The 19,977-nt window shown below is 41.8% G+C and overlaps 1 protein-coding gene across 1 annotated transcript; it reads right to left on the bottom strand.

The window, feature by feature from the left end:
- Window positions 1-946: 946 nt before the first annotated feature.
- TRAF6 (TNF receptor associated factor 6) lies at window positions 947-16,850 on the bottom strand. The gene is made up of 7 exons (XM_039233356.1): window positions 16,682-16,850; window positions 12,581-12,898; window positions 8,667-8,817; window positions 6,877-7,035; window positions 5,409-5,480; window positions 3,349-3,426; window positions 947-1,844 (listed from the first exon to the last, which is right to left on the bottom strand). The coding sequence occupies exons 2-7, from the start codon at window positions 12,874-12,876 to the stop codon at window positions 975-977; spliced, it is 1,626 nt and encodes a 541-aa protein (XP_039089287.1). The 5' UTR covers window positions 12,877-12,898; window positions 16,682-16,850; the 3' UTR covers window positions 947-974.
- Window positions 16,851-19,977: the final 3,127 nt, after the last annotated feature.

The raw sequence follows: 19,977 nt of genomic DNA, 5'->3' as shown, positions 1-19,977 counted from the left end.
GCGGGGCTTGAACTTGGGAATGGTGAGATCATGACCTAGCCGAAGTCAGACGCTTAACCGACTGAGCCACCCAGGTACCCCAAGACCTACTTCATATGTTGGTGATTGTATGTGTGTATCTCCTTATCGTACAAACATTAAGAAGCAGAGACCATACGTAAGTAAGGCTGTGGCATTCAATCTGCACTGAACAGGCAGAAAGGGAGCTATGGCAGAACACTGGCTGTTAGTATCGACATGGTCCTCAGCATTCTTAACTCGGGAGAAGATGCCACATGTAGCCTCAAGGAAATATGTAAGCCAGGTCAAATGAAACACTTAAACAAGAATTATTCGACAGACACGTTTACACTAAATAAGTGAGGTTATATTTGGGGTTTAAACTAGTTTCTGAATATCCTCAGTCACACCCGGGTGTAGGGGGGAAATGGAGTAAATGAGAACTTAAGCTTTCCAAGGATTAAGGTTCAAATCCTCTGAAATGTATACAAGCTCAAGTAAATGAGAACTCAGCTCCAGAGTAATAATTCTTGCTGGCACCAGCACGAGGCAGTAGTGATTCTCAGATTTAATATATTACATATAATATAAAAATAAGCTAAAGTTTTAAGAAACATCATTATTATTAAAAGGTTTGAGCTTTACTACTCCAACCCTGGGCTTTTTGACAATAAAACACACTGGAGCAAAAGCCCATGAAGTGCAACAAAGAGGTATACTAACTGACGGACAGACAGCTGCTGCAACAAGCCACGGGTGCTCCAGTCTTTGTGAAAGTGTGGAACGTTCCAAGGGAGGAACGGCTTCCGAGAGCTGTAACAGGAAGAAGCGGTGAGTGACCTCAGTTAACAGCACTCTCTACTGGGTACTACGTCTTCCCGCTTCTTTTTCTGTTTGCGTGTTATTGAGAACAAGGCAAGGGAAGACACAGCTTTCTCCAGATGGCTTTTTTTTTTTAAACGTACGCAGGGATGCTATATCCCTGAATCAGTACTTCGTGGCTGGAAACCCTCCCTCCGGAGACTGCCCATGTCGAAGCGGGTGGAGACCTCACAGCGCACTAATAAAGTATCATCCTTAATGAAGGTTCTCTGTCTCAGGGCTTCCAGATGCATGAAAGTCACATAGCCAAAACCTTTTGGGTTCCGTGGGATTGTGGGTCTCTGGAAGGCAAGCAGCTCTGGTTTGGCATCCATGATCTCTTCGTGGTTTTGCCTTACAGGCGCTTCAGACTGATCAAGAATTGTAAGGCGGATTGTACCCTGGAAGGGCCAAGGGAGGTGACTGTCATACTCTCCTTGCATCGTGTGCACGAAGAGGGAGATGTAATTAGCACAGCGCTGAGCAGTTGGCAGCTGAAGGTGCAGGCGCATGCACAGTTTGTAGCCGGGTTTGCCTGTGTAGAATCCGGGGCTATGAATGACAACAGGTTTCTCCTCTTCCTGAGATTTCAAATGCATCCCAAAGTTGCCGATCTTCCAGATGTAAATCCCATTGCACTGCTGTGCTTCTATTTCAACAATTTTGTCCTCAAGGGTTCGAATCGTTTGTTTGAGCTCGCTTACGTACATGCTCTGAGTTTCCATTTTAGCAATCAGCTCTCGGATTTGATGGTCTTGTCTTACCAGGCGACCCTCTAACTGCTGAATGGTTTCTTGGAAGTTCTGGACCTCTGGGTGACACACAGTGGAAACCCGGGACACAGAGGAAGAATCGTAGGGAGGCATATCACATTGAGGCCCGGGCGCTAACGCGAGGCTCACACTCTGAACAGCCTGGGCCAACATCCTCATGTGCGACTGGGTATTCTCTTGCAGGTGGCGTGCCAAGTGATTCCTCTGCATCTAAAAGCCAAGCACAAGCCTTAGGTTGGGACTAGGCACTGTGAGGACCAGGAAGGGACCTGGCCAAGCCAAAGGAAAGGTTCTTAAGTAACGCCATCACTTCCCTCAGTCCCCCACAACTTTCTTCATCTTCATCAAATTCTTGATCTAGTGAGATGACCTTGTCTCTCGATTCACCGAGAAAGTGAGGCTGTGTGCTGAAAGTCTCACCTTTCACTCAGATAAATCTCCCTCCCACCTGCAGAAGCATCAGGATCTATAGCCATTCATCTGACTCAGAGAGCACCCTCTCCTTGTCCAACATGAAGGCTTCACCTGGGCTCTCACTGGCACCGACATTTTCAACACCTCAGAGGTTTTGCTGAGTTATCCCCCTTTTCCTTTATCTTCATTCTCTTCCCCGACCCTTCCCTCTGATTGGTGTTTCCTGTTGACAAAAAGGCGCACCTCTGCATCGATCTCATGTCTCTCTTCAGCTAATACCATTTTCTCCCTCTCTCTTTTATGACCAAGAGCAACCCATCTGTACTGTCCCTAGTTCATTTACTTTATAAATCTACTGCAAAGTATAATCTTTCTTGTCTTCATACTCTTAGGTCATCAAAAACATCCTGTTACATGAAAAAATACTATGATAACTTTTATCATAAAAGTAATTCATGTATATTACAGAAAAACAGAATGTAGATGATGAAAAAGAAAGTTCCCTATTATTTTACCCAACTACCATTAACATTTTGATACATTTCCTTCAAGTCTTTTTCTCTATGCACACATACAGAATCCTCCCACAAAATGTAATCTTAGTATATACTTTTTCTTTCTTTCAGTTTATTTATTTTGAGAGAGACAGACAAGTGCGAGTAGGGAGAGGCGGGGAGAGAGGAGAGAGAGAATCCCAAGCAGGTGCCACACGGCCAGCACAGAGCCTGATGCAGAGCCTGAATTCACAAAACCACGAAATCATGACCTGAGCTGAAACCAAGAGTCGGACGCTTAACTGACTGAGCCACCCAGGCACCCCTCTGCTTTTTAACTTAAAATTACTAAATGCATGCTTATTGTGAAAAAGTCAGGCAAAAAAAGCGTAATGGAAAAGCAAAAATATACTTGTACTCTCCAGAATGACTTACAATAATCATTGATCTCAAACATCTGACACAACTGATCACTAGTCTTGAAACTAGGTTTGGAGAACTTAACAGTACCACCTCCTCCAGTTTCTAATTCGGCTCACCAATTCCTGGTACACTTTGTTCATGACTCCTGTGACAGCCTGCTTCTCCCTCCTGTACACACTCACTCTGTATGATCTCAACCGCACCTTCCATTATCATCATGTGCCCCATCAATATTCTGAGCCCCAATTTCTGTTTGGAGCTCCAAACTCGTACAACAGTGAATGTCGGCCATCTCCCTGTCCACCGGTATTCTCAAATCCACCAGGTGACAGATTTTTCTTCATCAATATTCAATAATTAAAAAAAGAAAAAACAAACTTTACCTTTACATGGCAACCAAAAGTACTGAATGTGCATGGAATTGGGGCTGTAGGACAGTCTAGATCGTAATGATTAGGCATCTGAAAATCAAAACAAAGGTTAGAAAATGGTTTTCCTTGCATGTTATGTTCTAGTTTGATAAGATCACATTTGAAATAAAGATTACATTTCATCTACACAAAATCACATGTTGTCTATGGATGCTTTTGCATAATACAGAGTGGTAGCAACAGCAAGAGTGTAACCCACAAAAATTAAAAAAATATGTACTTCCAAAGTCACAGAGAAAGGAGATAGCAACATCTCATACCATCCCCCCAAACCGCTCAAAATTCCAGAAAATGAGTTTGTTTCTGTTGCTGGGAACTAACACCCTCTAGTGATACTTCAGAGAAAAAGCATCTTCTGACTTCAACTACAACTGCAAACTCAAGGACTCTGGCTGTGGCCCAGGCCATTTAATAGGGACCAGTTAACTGCATACACTGAAACCACTGGCTACACCCATTTCTTCCCTCAAGACCGTCTCGTACATCTTCTAACTTTCTTTTAACCAGGGCATGTTTTGGTTACCATGGGGAAATGTAGATGTTAGCCGGTATTTTAAAGCACACTAATAAAAGTTCTAAACAAAGTCACAGTCTTTGATTTGGGGAATCTAAAACACATTCTTTAAAATGAGATCATTTTATGCAAAATCATGTTCTTTGAAAGTGGTACCAAATTCCCTTTAGAAATTGAGTTTGGCTATCCTCAAAGATACTTCAATCAGAAACGACCTTAGAGACCACTTACTTCCATCCTTCATGTTGCATGGTCTAGGACAGCAGTCTACAAAATGTTTTGTAATGAGACAGATAATAAATATTTTCAGCTTTGTGGGCCTTAGGGTTTCTGTCCCAAGTACTCAACTCTTATCACTGTGGTACACTAGCCATATGCAACATACAGACACACGGGCACGGCTGTGTTCCAGTACAAGGTATTCACAAAAACAAGCAGTAGACCAGATTGGTTGGTGTGTTGGTTTGCTGATTTCTGATCTAGAACGTCAACTTTCTTGTAAGAGATCAGTGGGGAGGTTAGTGCCACAGCCACAATCAAAACCTAGGTTTTCTCTCTTAACCTTGAGTTTTTTCCTACATTATTTTATTTTTACTGGGTTTAATATGTGATACATATTAAATATTAAAACAGAGCAAAAAAGAAAACTAAGGAGGTGAGACTTCATAAGCAGAAAGAAGTTTAACACCTTCAAATTAAAGCTTTGTTGGGAAAGAAACTAAAGTGTCTGTTAAAAGACCAATGGAAAAGTTTAGTCAAGTGACTAAACTTAGTTTTGCTTGCTGCTACTTAGTAAGGTAATCAATTATGATCTTTGGGTTTGCAGATTTCATGGGTGTGTAAATATTTAGTGACTAATATTCATATTTTGTGGGTAAACTCTCCAAATGTCAAAAGATAGTAATCAGATGGAATTTTCCTTTCTCTATTAATACAAATGTGCAGTGTTCTATTATAACTACTACTTCTGATGATGCCCATTAGTGGCCTACAGCACAAATGACAAAGGCGCTACCAACCTTGGAAATCTCAATACGTCCCCACATGTTTCAGGGGCTACAACTCAAAATAGTGCTCTGCTACTGGCCAGGTCTGCTTTCTTCTATCTCCTCGTTCTCTCATTCTTTCAGCTGGCCTCTGTAGACCTAAGATCCTTATTTCACAGTGTGCAATATGTATTTCTCAAAGAGTATTCTTTCTTCAAATGGAGAATTTTTTATTTTTGCCTTACAAGTACCTGGGTTTGGTGGGAATTTTTAAGAATACACATAAACATGGGTATTATGTTACTCACAGGAGTTTTAAATACTTAGAGCTGAATATTTTGTTCTTTCTGAAAGTACTATATTAATTTACAAGAAAATGTCTTCAGTTTTAATACTTCTTCAACCTGTATTCACTTTGCTTTATTGATTTAAATTTTCAATTGAAAACCTAACTTGTTTCTTTCTTTCATCTACTGATGAAAATACTAACTTAGGAAAGGGAATCATCATACCTGTTCTCTGATGAGCATGGTACTGCAGTATTCACAGATGACATTCGCCAAAGGACAGTTCTGGTCGTGGATCTAAATTATATGAAAAAAATATTTAAAAAGTATGAAAAAATCTGAAAAAGTACAATCTATTTTTATAAAAGGTAATCCTTTCACTATGAACAAATTAAGGACCTTTATTTGTGCAAAACAGAAGAATAATATACAAAGGTTATTTTCTGTCCCTCTGCCAGTAGAGGAATGAGAGATCCATCTTGACTTCCAGATCTTTAAAAGAATATAAGTACCCACAAGAGAATCTTTTAAATGACCTTTGATCTGAGGCAGAGCATCTGCTACTAGTTTGGACAAAATTTACCAATACTAAAAGTCTCCAAAGGCCCCCTTCCAAAAATTTCAAATAGTTACAACTCCTCAAGAAAGGTAAAAGAAGACAAGTATCATTAGGGCAAGAGGCTTTGGTGCCCAGGATGGGTGTGCCCTAGATGGGTGAGCTATGTGTTCCGGAATACAGTGGGTTTCGTTCAGTTGATACGCTGAGAAATAATTAAGCTTCCAGTTTAAGTCCGTTTAATGTAGTGAAGTTTAGAGACACATCAATTTGCTCTTAATTATGCCTCAGACTTTTCTACATTTTTAGAAAGTTAGCAGACTTTTTTTTTTTTAGCATTTCATCAACCTAATGAATATAATATGCTTGATCTTCTAAGAAGGTAGGAAAAATTACCAAGATGAATTCATAAGAAATTAAGTTTAAAGAAGTATCTTATTAGTTATATATATAAAAAAAAAAGACATAAATTAGAGGTAGGTTGTTTTAGTAAAAGCAAAGGACAGGGATCCAGGACTAGGATCTCAGTGCCAGCTTTGCCACTGACCATATTAACATAAAATTACTTCGGCTCTCCACATCTCCATTTCTGAATGGAAAACTGTTCTATCATTATGATGTGGTCAAGCATCATGAAGTTCCTCTTTAAAGATGAACATTTTAACTGAAGTGTAACATGTACAAAAAAGTGAATTCATTACATGTGTACAGCTCCATGTACACTTTGTGGGATTTAATTTATTCTCCTTAAAGGTTTGAACCACCCATTCTTTTCAAAGAGAAAAGTAAAAGTCTGATAAAGGAATCATTCTACTTGTTTGTATCTAATCCAAGATTGGTCATTAAAATATCACATAGGAAAGTAGATCAGCAAGTCTTTCCTAGATGCTTGTGTTGCTTACTGATCTACTATACTGATTAAGTAGTATAAGTAATGTTTTCTAAGAAAGATACACAAGTATAAACTCTACACTTACTTAACTGGTTTATTGAACCTTCTTTCTTAAAAATCAATCTCCCCACAAATGATCATCTGGACTCAGACTTGGAGTAATATCTTCATCTGTTACCCTCAAACGTATATTAAAAAATTTTTTTAAGAAGTAGTGAAATTAACAAACCCAAGTTGGTACATGCCTCTTTATCTTCAAACGCCATCAATGCAGCACAGTTTACACAAGAAACCTGTCTCCTTGGACACTCCTTGAGAATGTGAATGTTAAGTTGGCATTTTTGGAAGGCACGCTGGCACTGCGGACAATTCATAAGAGCAAATTCACAATGTGCTTGGTGATCCTATAATAAAAAAGAAATAATTAATATTTGCCAATCTTTATGAAGTTTCCTAAAATAATCTCTTCCAAAAATGTACTGTTCTCTTTTATAGAAATGGCTACTGAGCCTGCTTTGTGTAACACACACCATACAAAGGCCTTAAGGAATTTAAAATAATGGTTGCGAATTTCTTTATACAAAGAATGTGAATTCTCAAGTTCACAATTGAACTTGAATAAAAAGTATCCAATTAGGCAACTTGAACTTGAATAAAAATATCCAACTAGGAAAAGAAGCCAGATTTTCTGATTACCAATTGAATACTGTGTCAAAAGGACCAGTCCTTCAAATGGAGCTGAGTATGAGGTTCGGGGGGCAAGTTACAAATATGTTTTAAACACTTAATTTCAAATAGAACATAAACAATATTTAATTTCTTGTAAAATAACTAAGCTCAGAATTGATTTACTTAATTTGTAAGCAAATGCTTTTGGGTCACCTGGGTAGCTCAGTGGGTTAAGTGTCCGTCTCCGGATTTTAGCTCAGGTTATGATCTCATGGTTTCCTGAGTTCAAGCACTGCATTGGGTTTTGTGCACTGCTTGCGCAGAGCCTGCTGGACGTTCTCTCTCTCTGCCCCCACCACACCCCTGCTCAAGCTCAGTCTCAAAATAAATGAAAAAACTTAAAAAAAAAAAAAGCAAATGCTTTCATCTGATTGCTTCAGCTAATCTCAAACTATAGGAGATCTCCATTTGGCTCATAATAAAATGCTTAATTAAAAAAAAAACAGAGGAAGAAAGTATAGTTAGGGTACTAAAATGACACATGACTACATGGGGCTAGTTGTTTACTTCAAGATGAGAGAAACAAAATTATGAGATTAACATGTATTACATTATAACCTGTATTAATATGTTAACTTATATTTGAAATGCTCCCCAGTTTGACTGCAGATAATGTTCACCTAAAAAACCTGTAGTAAAATACTGATTTTTCTTTTTTTTAAATAAGATTATCCTGGGTTTTTTTTAAGTTTATTCATTTATTTTGAGAGAGACAGAGACAGTTAAAGTGGAGGAGGGACAGAGGGAGAGACAGAATCCCAAACATGGGGCTCAAACCCATGAAGCTGCAAGATCATGACATGAACCAAAACCAAGAACTGGATGCTTAACCAACTGAGTCACCCAGGTGCCCCAGACTTTCTTTATTATTATCTATCACTGGGGCAAAGCCACAGGAAATGGAATATGAAATTTATGGCTTCAGGGTGCCTACGTGGCTCAGTGAGTTGTGCATCTGACTCTCGATTGTGGCTCAGGTCACGCTCTCATGGTTTCCGGACCAAGCCCTGCGTAGGGCTCTGTGCTAACAGCACAAAGCCTGCTTGGCATTCTCTCTCTCCCTCTCTTTCTGACCCTCCCCTGCTCATGCATTCATGCTCTCTCTCTGCCTCAAAATATACATTTTTAAAAATAGACTGTTTCAAAAAAAGAAATTTGTGGTTTCTACTTATATTTATATCCAATTATGAAAGAATACGTATAATTCAGCAATCACTGCATGCTAGCTGCAAGGGAACACAGCAAAGTGCCTATTCTTTAGGAACTGCCCTGCATATATGCAACCCCTAGAAAATCATTTTAATACCTCAAGATGCCTCAGTTCCATCTTGTGCAAACAACCTTCATTTGGACATTTCACCATCAGAGAAAGAATCTCTCGTTTTGCAAAATTGTCAGGAAATAACTGATTTTCCAGCAGTATTTCATTGTCAACTGGACATTTGTGACCTGCATCCCTAAAAGAACAGGATACATACATTTAGTAGATTTAAACAAATGTTAACATTAGAAAACACAAACTTTATGTTAATGACCTTGAATTTAAATAAATGAAAAAACTAAAACAAACGCCACAAACTTTAAGCCACATATAAATTCTCCGTTTATTATTTCCTATGGAAAATAATTTAACTCCTTATATCGCGTATCACCAAAATGAACGTTTTGTGGACAGTTTAACAATCGTTGTTTACTGAAAGAATACAATTAGCACCATTTTGATTACCTATCTAAAACTATGGGATTTTAGATATGGGGACAGATTTTAAGAAAAAAAATGAGAAAAAAATGTTTGAATAAAATCTTATTTTGATTGGCCCGAGTGGAAAGGAGAGTCAAAGGTGGGGATTCTGGCAGTGTGACAGGTTTCTGCTCTGTCAGCAGCTGTAAGGGTTACAGGTGAGACAGAACGAGGTGTGCTGCTCATGTGCTAACATGTCTACGGTACATTGCTCAGCTACAAGTAAAACACCAGTGAGCAGGACCACTACAAGGCCGCATTTTTAGATTTTCTCTGAACAATCATTATTCTACTCTGGCTAACAGGCGACAGAAGGTTTCCTTTATGTTCAAGGTACAATGTAGTAGGGAATTAGGGGACCTCTATGTCCTGATACCCAATGGTTTATTCCATCTTATGATGGAAAAACAATCCCCACGAAGTGTGGGTATCTGTCACTCCCTTTTAACTTCTGGGATGTCTCAATCTTCACTGATAAAATGTGGCAGGCCAGGTAGGCCCCACAGTCACTCAAGTTTTTGTTGAGCATCTCCTATGTATAAATTGACAGTACTAATTGCTTTGGTAGGTAAAAAACTGCCAAAAACGGGGGTCTGTTAAATGTCAGAACTGGGGTTACGGTGAAAAGCATGGCCTCCAGGGGGCCTCTCTCAGAATGCATAACGTTACTACTACAGTGTCAAATACTTTCTGAAAAGCATAGAAATAGATGCCCAGGGGCGCCTGGGTGGTTCAGTTGGTTGAGAGTCTGTCTGACTTTGGCTCAGGTCATGATCTCATGGTTTGTGAGTTTGAGCCCCACGCTGGGCTCTCTGCTGTCAGCACAGAGCTCGCTTTGGATCCTCTGACCCTTCACTCTCCGCCCCTCCCCTGCTCCTGCACACACGCTCTCTCTCAAAACTAAATATAAACATTAAAAAAAAAAAAAAAGAAATAGGTGCCCAAAACCTGAGTGATGGATGACTAAAAGACAAGAACAGTCTTACAGAGTAAACTGGAAACCACCGTCCATAGCATGAGCAGTCACTCCAAAAGAAAATGGAATTGAATTGAGATGTATTTTGATTCTTTGAATGACCATAACAGATGAAAAATTTCAGAGCTGTTTCTTTAAGAATGTTAGTGTTAAAGCTAAGTGGTCATTTCTAACTTAGAAGGAGATAGAAAAAAAAAGGCTCAGACTTCCTTTTGTGGGTTTTACTTCCTTTTCAGACCTCTGTCCCCCTACTTGCATGAATATTTTGCTATTAAAAAACTGCTTAAGATTAGTTACCTACCCAGGATGTGTGACACTTGATAAAATACTATACATTTCTCCCTACCAGAAAATCAACAATCCATTTTTGTTACCTACATACGATAAAAATAAAAATCATTATAAACAACAACAAAAAATGGAGGCTTTAACATCGCTCTCATGTATATTCTAAACCAGCGGTCTCAACCAGGGCAATTCTGGCCCCTACGGGACATCTGACAATGTCTGGAGACACTCTGGGCCTCAGAGCAAGGGACAGGGAACTACCACAGCATCTATGAGCAGAGGCTGGCGATGCTGCTAAATCATCCTACGATAGTTTCCCATGACAAAAAGTTATCTTGCCCAGAAAGCAAAGTGAGGAGGATAAGAAAACCTACCCTGAATAGATCGTAGCAATTCAACAATGGGTAACACTTTTTCAAAAAGTGACACAAGTCACATGTTCCCTTGTAACTTAAATTAAGCCAAGTCCCAAATATGGATGTAGTTATCCCAAATGCAAGTTTTATAGAAAAGTTAATTTAAAAGTTGACAGAGAAAAACTTGTAAGACGAGTGAATAGCCAGCTTAAGAATAATTTTACCAATATAACTAGATATTTACTTGAGAACATAAAATCCCCCCCACTTCTTCCAATTATTTTTGCTCTGTATAGAACTCTTTAGTCACCTAGAAATATTCCCATCCACTTCTGAATTATAGTAAAATGTTTCTATTTCTCAGGAGATGAATTTGAGTCACCTGTGGAAATCCCATACACCTTCATTTGTTGCTTCATTAAGGCAACCATGATTTACTCATGCTTTACTGAGTACCTACTGTGTGTCAGCCATTGTTCTTGGCACTCAGGAAATATCAAGAAATAAAACAGATCTCAACCTCTGCTCTTAAGGAGTTTTCTTCCAATTAAATAAGCAGACATTAAACAAATTGCCTGCTTTTTCAGAGGATGAAAACTGCTAAGGAAAAAAGAAAAGTAGGTAAGGGACAGTGGGAATGAGGAGAGAGGTAGGCATGCTGTGGTATTAATAGGGGAGCCAGGGTACCTATGAGAAGGTGAGATGTGAGCCACACTAGAGGAAGGAAAGTGTTAGCTAATAGTCAGTTGAAGTAAGAGGGCTCCAAGCAGAGAGAACAGTTAAAGCCAACTCTCTAAAGCAAGAGCACACTTGACATGCCCAAGAAATAGCAGAATGAACTGGTGGAAGGAAGGGGAGTGTAGCAGAGAGGCACTCAGAAAATGGACTATGAGCCTATCATCCCAGATGACCTGCTGCAATGTTCTTAGCAGAGATGACATCATCTTACTTATTCTACCAGGTTGTCCTGAGAACAGTCTGGAAGAAGGCAAGGGCAGAAGCAGGAGGCCTGTGACAGCTGATGGCGATTGAGCCTGCAACAGCAGTGGAGGCAGTGAGAAGGAATTCGATTTTGGATGTATTATGAAGGTAGAACCATCAACTAATACTTCCTTAAAAGTAGTAGTCGCCTTAAGGGTGCCTGAATGGCTAGTCCGTTAAGCGTCTGACTCTGGATTTTGGCTCAGGTCATGATCTCACTTGAGATTTGTGAGTTCGAGCCCCACATGTGGCTCTGCACTGCCAGTGCAGAGCCTGCTTGGGATTCTCTCTTTCTCTTTCTCTTTCTCTTTCTCTCTCTCTCTCTCTCCCTCTCCCCCACTCCCCCTCCCCTGCTCAGGCTTGCTCTCTCGCTTTCAAAATAAATAAACAGAAACTTAAAAAAAATAATAATGGTTATTTTACAGTTATCCTTAGACACTAAGTAACACAATTTAACGTGGCTAAGAATAACTGATCACTTAAGAGTAGCATTTCTTATATGGCTGAGACTGTCAGATTACAGTAGCATCATCATTTAAAGCACATTTATTTTTTTATAAGCTTTTATTTTTAAGTAATGTCTACAACCAATGTGGGGCTAAAACCCACAACCCCAAGATTGAGAGCTGCACATTCCAACTGAGCCAGCCAGGTACCACTAAGGTACATTTAGTTTATATTATTTTCTTAGAGCATAGAGACTTGCCTCCAAGTCTGCACCAGAAGTGCTGTAAGGAGAAGTAACTAATTAACCTATTTACTTATCTGAGGGTCAGGAGGGAATGAGGTGGCAGTTGCCTTTCCCTAAGTAACCTGTGATGTGTTAAGACTGCCCCCGGAAGGCCCTGTGTCGGGACACGTCTCTCTGGCTCACGCACCTTATGGACTTGATGATGCAAGCTCTGCAGAAGCGGTGGCCGCACGGAGTCTGCACGGCCTCCCGGAGCGCCATCAGGCAGATGGGACACTCGTATTTGCTCTCCAGGGGAGGGTCAAACTCCACGTCATAGCCCTGGGTCTCCTCCATGAAAGAGCTGGAGAGGGTCCCCGTGCTGGCCGTTCCACTCACACTGTCATCTTTTGCTGCCGCGCTACAGGAGCTGGCCATGGCGGCACAGCAGTCGCTCTCAGACTGGCTGGATCCACAGCTGTTTTCACAGTTTAGCAGACTCATAGTAACGTGACTATCAACCGCTCTGTAGGAAAGTGAGAAGAGAATGGCTTAACGTACACACACAGACACGCGCGTGGGCCACAACTTATCTGTACAAGTCACCGCTCGGTTGGTACACTTTAGCTATGTTAATGTTATTTACAGAAGACTTTCAAAGTTCTTTTGAGTTTTGCTTCATGACTCTGATTTTAATTTAAAATTTTTTTTAATGTTTACTTATTTTTGAGAGAGACAGAGAGTGAGCAGGGGAGGGGCACAGAGAGTGGGAGATACAGAATCTGAAGCAGGCTCCAGGCTCCAGGCTCCAAGCTGTCAGCACAGAGCCTGACGCGGGGCTCGAACTCACAAACTGTGCGATCATGACCTGAGCCAAAGTTGGACACTTAACTGACTGAGCCACCCAGGTGCCCCGTGACTACGATTTTATAATGAGTTAAGGAGTTCATGATCTCAGAGAAAGAGAGAGTACAAGGTTAACAGAAGAAAAGCACCTCAACTGTAACACTTAGTTCTATCATAATTACCTGCTTTTATGTCTGTTTCCTGTCACTGAAGTCAAGAATTTCCATATCCTCAGTACTTGGCACAAGATCTTTCACGTAATAGGTGTTCATTAAGCATCTACTAAGAACTGAATTATGCTACTGACATTCCTTCCAGCGTCCTAAGCTGAAAAGCATAGCATGACCGCAAGCACTACAAGGAAGAGCACTAAACAAAGAATCAAGTGACGACCTGTACTACTAGATGTGTGATTTGGGGCAACCTAACAATCTGGATCTTGGTTTCTTCTTCTAGATTTAAAATTCTCCAAGTACTTCTAAATATTCAGTGTGGGGATTTCTATTATGTAGAAAGAATGGAATTTTAAAAATATAGGTATATGTCCTTCTGCCTTCAGTCAGATCAAGTGACTGTGTCTCATTATCAATGACTGGAAAAACACATGAGGTTTCATTTGCCTAAGGAAAACTACCGCTTTCATGGGTAAGTGGGAAGCCTTTAAATTCTAAGCCATTATAGTATTTACGAATTATAAGCTAATGTCTAAAAGCAATTCACAGCCTATGTAACCAAGTCTCTGTTGTAGATAATTACACCTGAGGAAAAGTGCTAATATGTGTTAGATACAGTCCTAGAAACAGAATGTAAGCCTCTAGTCAATATGGTAGACAATTATCCCCCTGCCTGCCTCATCTTCCTATGAAAATCCTGGCTGCCACTATGCCAAACAGTGGGTTAAGACAGTACTCCTGTATCTTTTCACTACTACAGATAACCTTTGTCTTCTTCACGAAGAGATCTACACAGGAGGAGGCACTGTTCTGGCTAGAGAGACAGTGTGTAAAGTGGCGGAGAGCTTAGGTGCTGGAATTTAATGACCTGGGTTTAACTCTTTTCTCCATCATCTGATGTATGACTTGAACAAGTTAGGTCACATTCTATGCTTCCGTTTCCTCATCTATAAATGGGGATAATAACAGAATCCACCTAAGAATTACCGGGGATTAAATGCATTATATGTGCACACTTGAACTGTGCCTGAAAGAATGAGTTATTATTATGGGCAGCTCTAGACAGTAATTTTGTTGTCCCCATTCTATCAAAGTGGAAACTATGGAGCATAAAAGGGTTAAGTAACTTGGTCATCAGTTATAGATGATACTAGAATTGTTTCCCAAGATGGATACAAAGTATCCACTGACCAATGCCCTATCATTAAAAAACATTCTAATATTATAACCGATTACTGTTAGGAATAAACAGTCATGGCCTTCTCCCTAGGTGAGCTGCTTCTTTAACAATATCCAGTGCCTCATTCCATGTTTTGGTTTCACTGCTCCTGGTTTGTAAAGAGTTTTTTTGGTGTATACAATAAACTTTTACCAGTCACAACTTCAGTGATTCACTGATTTTTACTTCCATTATTTCTGAACTTTTGACAAAGCACTGCCTTAATTAAATATTGTGTGATGCAACCACTTATTTTGACTGCAAAATGCATAAATGTTGAAACGGCCTTGGCTTACATCTACATACTGGTATCTGGGTATACGTTACAATCCAGAGTACACTGTTAAATACCTTAGGGAAGGGGCAGAGTGTAGTATGGTGATGCACAATAATGTGCTCCTCTAAGATCAACAAGTGCTAAGGAGGAAGGTTCTAAGGTAAAGAAATCAACAAGATGCGTCTCGAATCGGTCCATTAAAAATTTTTCTTTAACATTTATTTATTTTCAAAAGACAGACAGAGAACGAGCAGGGGAAGGACAGAGATAGAGGGAAACACAGAATCTGAAACAGGCTCCAGGCTCTGAGCTAGCTGTCAGCACAGAGCCCATCACGGGGCTCGAACCCACGAGCCACAAGATCATGACCTGAGCCGAAGTCGACCACTTAACCGACCGAGCCAGCCAGGCACCCCTCGAATGGGTCCATTTTAAGCCAATGGAAAACTCATTCATAACTCCTATGAAGTAAAATGATGTGAAGCAAAATACTGAGAAAGTACCTTTAATCTGCTGCTAGCTTTAGAAACACAACTATTCACCAACTTTTAAAAATCTATTCCTAAAATGCAAGGACTTGTAAAAGTGCTGCGATGGCCAAGACATGCTGCAGAAGAGTCCCTTGTTCTGTCTTAATTTTGGATATAAATTCAAGAGGGATTCCCCTTCCTTGGCACAACTGGTATTCCTCCAGGAGGTAAGGGTTTGAACAACTTTTAAAATCAGAGTAGCCAAAACGGAAAATACCTCACCCTTACACTTGGGAAATGCTGAAAAGTAAATCATGAACGCAGGTTGACACTCTGCTCATCAAATGCGCCGCTGAGGGCCTGAATGAAGCGCGCGCGCACACACACACTCCTTCCCTGAATCACAAAAAGGCCACCCCAACCTCAGAGTCAGAAAAACCTCCTCTATGTTCCCCAGGAATCACAGGGAAGCGGGTAACATGGCAGTGGTCAGGTTCACGAGGCCAACACGCAGATTTTCTTCACAAGACTTTCTCGATTCTACGCCCGTACAGCAAGACACTAGTAACCTGCTCTCCGGAGAAACAGAGAGAGAAACACGCCAATGCTATACATTCAAGCGGCTCATACTTTAGGTGCTTTCTGTTCACATTCAAGACGGTCCTAACTCTTCACTGGAGTTCCCCTAAAACCAAATACTAGGAACGGCTTTATCAACCCAGCGTCTGGAACAATCGCTACCACCACCGAATGCAGGGGCGGGGGAGGAAACATTCGTGTCATCTGAACCCTTTTTTTTTTTTTCTTCCCTTAACTTTCTGCCTGGGATCTCTCTCCAGTTCAACACGGAACCCGAAAACAGCTTTCCCATGACAGTGACAGAAAACGGTGGGAACTTAAAAGGTCGCCCCCCCCCCTTTTCTTAAGTTGGTAACAACTCCGAGGGACGGGAAAATCCAGGAGGCAATTTCCTTTTCTGGGAAAGGGACTATGGGGGTGCAGGGGGGTAGGGCTAAGGAAGGGGGCGCCGGATTCCCGTCCCGGGATGAATGAGGGGAAAGGAGGAGGCCCCTGCAGGCAGGGGGAGCAGAGGTGAGGGGAGAGGGGGCGGCGTCTCCAGCCTCCGGGAAGCGAGGGGACACAGGGCGGCCTCCCCAACCTCTGGGAAGCGAGGGGGCAAAGGGCAGCCTCTCCAATCTCGGGGAAGCAAGAGAACAGGGCGCGGCGACCCCAATCCGTGAGAAACGAGAGAGGGGGCGGCGTCGCCAACCTCTGGGAAGAGAGGCCGCGGCCACTGGGAGGAGACGTCCGAGAAAAGACTCACCGCTCCGGTCCGCTGGGCCGCCGACTCCGCCCGGGCGCACGACTCCGCTCCGACAAGACTCCTCACTCTGAGCTGAGGCGGCCTGGACGCCAATCTCCCCACTCGAAAGCCTCTTCGGCCACGACCCCGGGCCGCCCGGAGCCCAAGCCCCAGCCGCGGACGCCCCTACTTCCGCCTTCTCTGCTCGCCCTGGGCAGCGAGGGGCGGGGATCGGGCGGGGCGGGGACAGAGCGGCCGAGCCGGGCCCGGGCTCCCCCTGGCGGCGGTCCTCCACGGACGCGCAGGCGTCGGCGCAGGCGCGAGGCGGGGCCAGCTGTCAATCCTGCGCTCTCAGGCTGGGATTCCTTTGCCGCCCTAATAGGTATCCACCTGGGAATTCCATACACCGCAATCCTGAACTGGTGTGTGTGGTTGTGGTGGTGGTAGGTAGGTCGTGTGTTTTGTTTGTTTGTTTGTTTGTTTTTTAATTTATTTCTAGGAGAGAGAGAGAGACAGTGTGAGCAGGGGAGGGTCAGAGAGAGAGGGAGTCACAGACTGAAACAGGCTCCAGGCTCTGAGCTGGCAGTCAGCACAGAGCCTAGGTCGTGTGTTTGTATTGCTTCCCCATCTAAACAGGAGAAATCCCCACATCAGCTTAGATCACTTGACCTTCGTGAATTCTTAAATCGCTCCCCAACTCCACCCTCCTTGCCAAGGAAGTTTCCACGGTACTAAGAACCCTCTGTTATCATCTGGTCCTTCTCCCTCAACCAGTCCAAGGGAGTCAAGCCCATATATTAAACATTTCTTTGAAACTCCTGCCAATGACACCATCCTCTTTTCTGTCACTGTCATTAGAAAGCTATTTTGAATTCCCTGTTTAACTGGAAGCAAACGTCAAAAGGACGCAACAGGCACTTTGCCGGAGATACACAAAAGATATTCATCCACCTCTGCAAAGGTGGCTTGTGGTCATCTCTAAGGGGAGGCATTATAGGATAGTGATTGCACCATTTTAGAATCACTTTTAAAGGACATATGAGAGAGGGGGAAGACTACTAAATTAGAGAGTGGTAAAAAGTGAAGACAGAAAGGCAGGGAAGGGCTAGATCAGGCAGAGTCTTGTAATCCATGCAAAGGAGATTTATAAGGAGGGAAGAGGTCTGATGTCATGTATGGGAATCACTCTGGCTGCTTTATGAAGAGTAAGGACAAGGATGGAAGCAAGAGGAAAAGGGAAAAGGAGATTCCAGTCATCCAGGAAAGATAGGGACTTGAAATGGTGGGTAGCAGTGGATGTGATTAGAAGTGGGCAGATTCTGGATACATTTTGGAGGGAGACAGCTATGTCATAGACCTTGCTGATTGGGTGTGAGCTGGGGAGAACAAGGGGACTGTGATATTTTTGATGATAGACTGACTGGATGGAGAAAAGTGAAAGAGAACCAAGTTGAGAGAGGAAAGAGTCAGGAGTTCCATGTTTGACCTGCAGAGGCTTAAATTGCTTGCTAGTATACAATTAGAGACCTTTAGTAGGCTGCAGAAGCAAGGCCTCGGAAGTCTGAAGGCGAGATCAGATCTGGAGTTGTAAAATTTATAAGCAACTGCCATATAAAGTGTTTCGAATCACCTACATGGTTATCACCTAGGGCGACTGTATTTAGGGAAGAGATGCAGTCTGGTATCTGCAATGTGGATAAAGGCACCTTAGAGTCAGATTCTTTCTCACACCAGAAGCAGGAAGAGCAAGAAAGTAGATAGGTTTACCCTTGACAAAATTACAGATCAAGAAAGAGTGAGTCAATCAGAAGAGGAGTTTGATGAGATGGAACCTAGAAAAAGGTCAGAGATCCAGCATAGCATTTCCCATGCACATTCTTTTTGGGGGAGGAGGTACCCTGGGTCAAAACCTCCCCCTCGCTTTCCATTTTAAAAGGCAAGAATTTTGGAAATGGCCTGGTGTCATTAATCTTTGAGTTATAGAAGCAGTTACCTATTGAATGGTTTCATGATTGCCAACAGTGGCTAAATAAAGCCCAGGGGCATATGAAGGAATGTTATCCAACAGAAGATTCTGGCACTGAATATACTTGGAGTAGAATAAGCTTGAGGATAACCCCATCATCTCTCCCCTCCTGCTCCGCCCACTCCCATTCCACCAAAATAAGGGAAAGTTCTCATAGCAAAGTTGGGAATAAGTAATGAGGAGTCAGGGCAGATTGTGGGGAGCACAGAGGGAAGTGAGTGAGGTGTGTGGACAGGTAGATGCGTACGGGAAGTCTCCTGGAGAAACTTCAGACACTAATAATAGGCTATGGGGCTGTGCACTTGGCTGAGTCTACTATGCAGGTTGAGAGCAGACTCTGAGTCAGTAGGAGGCAGAAGTTTAATTTTGAGCCTGCCTTGCAATTTATAGACATTCCCAAAATTGTCTATGGCAGGGACATCTGGCTGACTAATTCGCAGGACTATGAAACCCTCGGATTTCCGGTTCAAGCCCCACATTGGGTGTAGAGGTTACTAAGGAAAATAAAATTTAAAAAGTCATCTATGGCAATGAGTTTTCTTTGGTAAAGCCAGTCTGCTAGCGAGGACTAAAAATTCTTCGTCATGTTCCCAAATCCCAGTCAAGAACTTAGTCATTTTGTGGATACACTCATTTTTTCTGCTCTTGAAGAAAGGAGGAAATCTTTTTTTTTTTCTTCATTTGGGAGAGCAGGGAATGATGGGTGCATGTCTAACACATTGGGACAAGTTTTTTTCCTTGTTCAAGCAACAATTTCCATTGTTCAAGCAGTGTTGAGAAGATAAGTTGACCCAATTTATTGCTTTCCTTGAGGGAAAGAATGTACCAGCCAGAGGAGGTCAGTATCTGATCTATTTGTGAGTTGTATTTTCAATGTAAATGAATTGCTTTTGTCTGATGTGTATATTTGTTTCCCCATGAGCTGAGTTAAAGCACAGGCACTCTGGGTGGAAAAAATCAGTTTGTGAAGTGACAGAGGCAAGAGTCAGGTTAATCCATCAGGGTAAATGATGCCTTATGGCTTCTCTTGGTACATTCTCTCTGGACACATTTTTAAAAATTACTATTAAGAAAAATAATCCAAACTTGGAAATAAAGCAGGAGGGCTACATGTCCTTTCAGTGTCATTTTTAAGCATGTCTGCCTAATAAATCTTTAATTATCTACATCAGAGAATTCGCCTGTGTTTGACTTTGCTGTTTATTATTTGATTACAAACCAGGCAGACACCTGTTTCTGGTTTCTAGAAGCCAGATTTCTGTCTAGTTAAAAAATGTAACCCCAGAGGTTA

The sequence above is a fragment of the Hyaena hyaena genome, unplaced genomic scaffold (genome assembly GCF_003009895.1).
Source record: "Hyaena hyaena isolate Hyena2069 unplaced genomic scaffold, ASM300989v1 scaffold_74, whole genome shotgun sequence".
NCBI lineage: Eukaryota > Metazoa > Chordata > Mammalia > Carnivora > Hyaenidae > Hyaena > Hyaena hyaena.
Note: the sequence above shows the minus strand (reverse complement) of the source record. Positions and strands in the feature narration are given on the sequence as shown.

What these genes read in the sequence shown, in the direction of transcription:
- TRAF6 (XM_039233356.1), bottom strand. Translation starts at nt 12,876, where the DNA reads ATGAGTCTGCTAAACTGTGAAAACAGCTGTGGATCCAGCCAGTCTGAG. An exon ending in TGGCGTTTGAAGATAAAGAG is followed by an intron (nt 5,481 to 6,876) that starts GCATGTACCAAC and finishes CATATAATTTAG; the next exon opens with ATCCACGACCAGAACTGTCC. An exon ending in CCATGCTCATCAGAGAACAG is followed by an intron (nt 3,427 to 5,408) that starts GTATGATGATTC and finishes TTTGATTTTCAG; the next exon opens with ATGCCTAATCATTACGATCT.